Below are 4870 nucleotides of genomic sequence, written 5' to 3'. Positions count from 1 at the left end.
CTACCAGGCCGAAAGGTTCTTAGATTCATATAAATACACTTAAAAGTATTTTTTCTCACAGTTACAGCAGCCAGATCATGGCTTGGCCTAGTTGTGTTTCTCAAGGTGGACGCCTGAGAACGCTCGCGGAAAGGGGGGGTGGAGAGAGCAGGGCGGGGGGGGGGGGGGGGGGGGGGGGAGCTCGATGTAGTGGGGGTGGCTGGGTGGGAAGCAGAAAAAAAAACCCAGTGCGTTTGTGACTGTGCCGGCGGAGCTAGCCAGCTTTAACCGTAACACGCATCCACAGTGCGCGCCATGAGCCGGATTTCAGACTGCAAACAGGGATAAGAGGGTAGATAGAAAGAGAGAGAGAGAGACTTGCACAGGAGAAAGAGAGCTGAAAGAGCGCTTCTGCCTGAGATTATCCAAGGGGGCAGCATTTTGTCTCCGTGGTTCCGGTTGGTGTGTCGCTGGTGTGATATTTGGAGGAGAACTTAGACAGCACAATTTATAACAGGAAACACATCCCAACCACCACATCGTGTTTTGATGCAAACAAAAACATGAGTTCCTACTTTGTTAATCCCCTGTTTTCCAAGTACAAAGGCGGCGAGACGTTGGAACCAACTTACTACGACTGCAGGTTTCCACAGAGCGTTGCTCGTAGCCACGCGCTGGTGTATGGACCCGGGGCGGCAGCGCCGGGCTTTCAACATCCGTCACACCACGTTCAGGACTTTTTCCACCACGGGACTTCTGGAATCTCCAACCCCGGATACCAGCAAAACCCCTGCGCTTTGGCTTGCCATGGAGACGCCACGAAATTTTATGGATACGAAGCCCTTCCGAGGCAATCTCTTTATGGTACCCAGCAAGAGGGGAGTTTAGCGCAGTACCCAGACTGTAAATCGTCCACTGGCACTAACCTCGGAGAAGGACAAGGCCACTTAAATCAAAACTCGTCTCCCAGTCTCATGTTTCCTTGGATGAGACCTCACGGTTAGAATTCTTTTGTGTTCTTGTGTTCTCCTGTTCGTTTTTGTTTTGTCTGTGTTCGTGCGCGTGTGTGAGAGAAGGAGGGGGCGAGAAGGAAAGGGAACTAGGCATAGGGAGGAACGCGAGGACAGTGTTGAGGTGCGTCGACGAGGAGCTTCCTTTCGTTAAATGTCTTTAAATCGCTGGCTCATAGTAAGATCTGGAACTGAGTAATGTCACCTACCTCCCCTCAGCCCCCATATAGCTTTAAATGTGCTTGTGGCTAGACTGTTGTGATTGTGCATTTCAGTTGTCGCAGTACATGCTCTTCCCTCGTACAAAAGATAATATTGTTGTCAAATATTAATTTCTTAGTGGGTACATAAGATCGTTGTGCAATGCTCCTCACTTGGGTGCTATTGGTTCTCTGTTCAGCCATAGAATTCGCTTGTCATGAGAAAAGATAAAGAAAGCAGGTGAGGTTAAAAACAACTTGATGACTTTGCAGGGGCATTGAGCGGTTGACACAATATGATTACAAGCATAAGCCATTCCGACGTCCACATTTCGGCCTGTTTTTACTTGCATGGCCTCAGACCTCCTTATCGCGAAATCTAGAATCCACAACTCCATACAAGGGATTTGAACGTTGATATATAACAGACAAAATCGATTATTTTTTTGTATTTATTTTTTGGCGAGGAAGCGTATTCGATCTAACAAAGAGGAATGGCACCTGAAAACCAATTATTTTAAAGTACAAATTACACCGCATTATTATCTTCTTAGGTAAGATTAACAGCGATGTGTATTTAAACCCTGACTTGGTTATTGTATCTTACCTTTGCACTTGTTTCTCGTAATGGTGTGTATGTTACTGGGTATAGAGTTTGGCTCATAACCATAGTAATAATAATTATATATGCAGAAATATTGCTACTCAAAACACGACGGTGTGTGTATGTGCGTCTTCTCGCGTCTTTGAGAGAAGTACACTGAGATGTTATGTTCTGATTAATGGATAATATTAAAATACAATTTCAAATATGAATAAAATCCAGAGAAGGTCAATAATCGCTTTATATCCGAACTATGAACAAACTTTTAGATATAGTCTGTTTCCGTTTTGCCTCTATATGTCTGGTCTGATCAATTTGAAAACAACATTAAGCTTCATGACATTTAAGTAAGTCAGTAAGTTTATCATTTAGCGTTTGATAATCCAGTAACAATTTAGTCTTTAATGTTATCGAGTAAGCTGCAGTTAAATCGCGCAGCACGTTGCCTATCTCCTATTTTTGTGTTGCTTTGCGGCCAACAATGTCAAAATATTAAACCCATGATATTAATTCGGTTCTATCCATACCCAATCATCTCGAAAGTGACATGGGTGATGACATATAGGAAAGTCTATTCCCCGCGCGTGATCATCAGGCTTTCATTAAAGTTTTAAAGAAAAGCTGCCCGAGGAACCATGTGCTCAACAGAATAAGCATTCGATTATTACTAAAGAGAAATTGCGTTACTAAGTAAAGACCATCCCTTTTCACTTAAACAGCAATTAATGCGTATATAGGTATGAATTCAAGAATAAATGTGTCACGTAAATCAGGATGGCCAGTGAATGATGTAATAGGCATGTGCGCTATTCCGGCAGCTAAGAATGTTTTTAAATAATACTCTTATTGTGTTTATTATAATATTTATGCTGTGGAAATGTGTTCTTTCCATTAATATGAATGACTCGTCTGATGATAAAAACATGAATACCTATTTCACTTTAAAGCCCCGGGCAGACGCAGTGGACGGCAGACCTACAGTCGCTACCAAACACTTGAACTGGAGAAGGAGTTTCTGTTCAACCCTTACCTTACGCGCAAACGACGGATCGAGGTGTCCCACGCCCTTGGCCTGACGGAGCGACAGGTAAAGATATGGTTCCAGAACCGGCGAATGAAATGGAAAAAAGAGAATAACAAAGACAAGTTCCCGGGTCAGAGAGGAGAGGCCGAAGAGGAGGGCAACGAGGATGGTGAAGTGGAAGAGAAAGAAGAAAAGGAAACGGAAGCGTCAGAGGAGACTAAAGAGTGATTTTATGGTGTTTTTATGGTTATATGGCTTCGAGAGGAGAGTTACAGCGAATGAGCGATGAGTGATCGAGAGACAGAGACTGAAAATCATAAACTTTATGACCACAGTTTATTGAGTCAACAAGTGAGAAGATCCCACAGACACAACCGTTAAAGCACCACTCTCTCCTCGCGCATCCTCCAGACGGGACAATCGATACAAGATGTCCTGTGGTACAGAAATAAATACACTTTTCGGTTGAAGCAAACGTAACCTACGCCATGTTCCGCTTTTGGAAATGCTTTTGTTTGTGTGGAGGTGAAGAGGGCACATAAATATTGAGAATCTATAGCTCCATAGCTACTGTATTGCGGCTCTGGGGAGCTTTTAAAAAGATAGCATGATGGGACTGTATATGTTTTCGAACTAGGTTTGTTTTGTACCCTATAACTTGTTTTAAGCATAAAACACAATCAAAACCCGAAGAAGGCACATATTGGAACCCAACCCGTTTTTACGCCTCAACTAAAAATCGTAAAATGTAAAAAGACTGAAATAGTTATAGCTATAGCAGTATCACAGTGACGATTGGACCAAGGCCTGCATAAAATTGAAAGTAGGCTGGGCATTCAAACAGCACTTAAATATGAGATTTAAGAGTTTCACAAAGTGAACAATTAAATTAAATGCATTAAATGAAAAACAACGTATGACAATTGGTTTAAATTACCTGACAACGATATCTGCTGCTCTAGAATAAGAGTATCGGCCAGAAAGCGTCGTTTTCTGTAGGTGTTGCTAATCATCATTACCTGTAATTGATCAAGGTATTATTTGTAGTGGGTGAGCAGTGAGAGGTCATTTTTTTATATTTCGTAGATGCTCATATTAGGATTACCAGGGAACTGCAATCGCTTGAAAAACGATGCTACCTAAAACTGGGAAATTGCAATACATCGCCTATTGTGTGTGTGTTTTCTTTTTAATAAGGTATTTCATGTATTTGTATTTACTTGTTCTATCGCATTTAAGTTGTATTCTTTCCCAACCAAGTATCTTATATTGAAAGAGCTTTGTCGGTGGTTGGTAGACGCTGTGAGCCAGCTACCAGTTTGGTAAAAACTAAAATCAAGGTCGCTCCCGATCACTAGTCGATAGAGCTTTGCCTATTTGTATGGATATCCTAATTACTGTGCTGCTTTAATTTTTTATATACATTTGATTTATTCCCCAACAACTTAAACTGCCTATAGATAAACGCACATTTCTGTGTAGACCATCATACATACTGCAATTCGAGTTATTTTAAAGAAAGTAGATAAAGAGGTTTATTTTATCGTGATGTTATAGCGTAGACTTTAAATTGCACTGAATATACTCTTTATGTACGTATTCGTATATCTTGCTGTTCACAATATGCTCGTTTTGTTGTTGCTGTTTTTTAAAGTGAAAATAACAGTTTCGTGTGACCACGCCATTGTTGTTGAGATAAAAACGATAATAAAATTGTCCTCTTCACTTGTCTTATTTTCTTTGATCGAATTAAGTGACTGTGCATTTAACGCAGTAGACCCTTCTTGGCTCCCACTGAGTTCACCATCACACAAGTGCGCAAGCGCATTCCCATATTCTTTAAAACTGTTTGTCATTCATTTACGTCTCGGCAACAAAGCAAATAAACTGTTTTCAATATCAAATGTCCAGTAGTGAGTCCCCAACAAGAGAATGTGGAGGGTTGATTATGCAATATCGCGGTTTAATGCCAAAAGCACATAGATATACTAACAGATAAAGAGATAGCATCATTTACGGATTTATGATTAAAGTTCGTCACATTACAAGTTTC

General features: G+C 41.1%; 1 protein-coding gene across 1 annotated transcript; it reads left to right on the top strand.

The window, feature by feature from the left end:
* Positions 1 to 249: 249 nt before the first annotated feature.
* Positions 250 to 4529, top strand: hoxc8a (homeobox C8a). The gene is made up of 2 exons (XM_061257715.1): positions 250 to 978; positions 2741 to 4529. Exons 1-2 carry the CDS (start codon positions 543 to 545, stop codon positions 3043 to 3045), a joined length of 741 nt encoding a protein of 246 aa, XP_061113699.1. The 5' UTR covers positions 250 to 542; the 3' UTR covers positions 3046 to 4529.
* The last annotated feature ends 341 nt before the right edge of the window (positions 4530 to 4870 follow it).

The sequence above is a fragment of the Conger conger genome, chromosome 10 (assembly GCF_963514075.1).
Source record: "Conger conger chromosome 10, fConCon1.1, whole genome shotgun sequence".
Taxonomy (NCBI): domain Eukaryota; kingdom Metazoa; phylum Chordata; class Actinopteri; order Anguilliformes; family Congridae; genus Conger; species Conger conger.
Note: the sequence above shows the minus strand (reverse complement) of the source record. Positions and strands in the feature narration are given on the sequence as shown.

Coding starts and splice junctions, on each gene's coding strand:
- hoxc8a (XM_061257715.1), top strand. CDS start 543: ATGAGTTCCTACTTTGTTAATCCCCTGTTTTCCAAGTACAAAGGCGGC. Junction 979..2,740: donor TCCTTGGATGAGACCTCACG/GTTAGAATTCTT, acceptor TTCACTTTAAAG/CCCCGGGCAGACGCAGTGGA.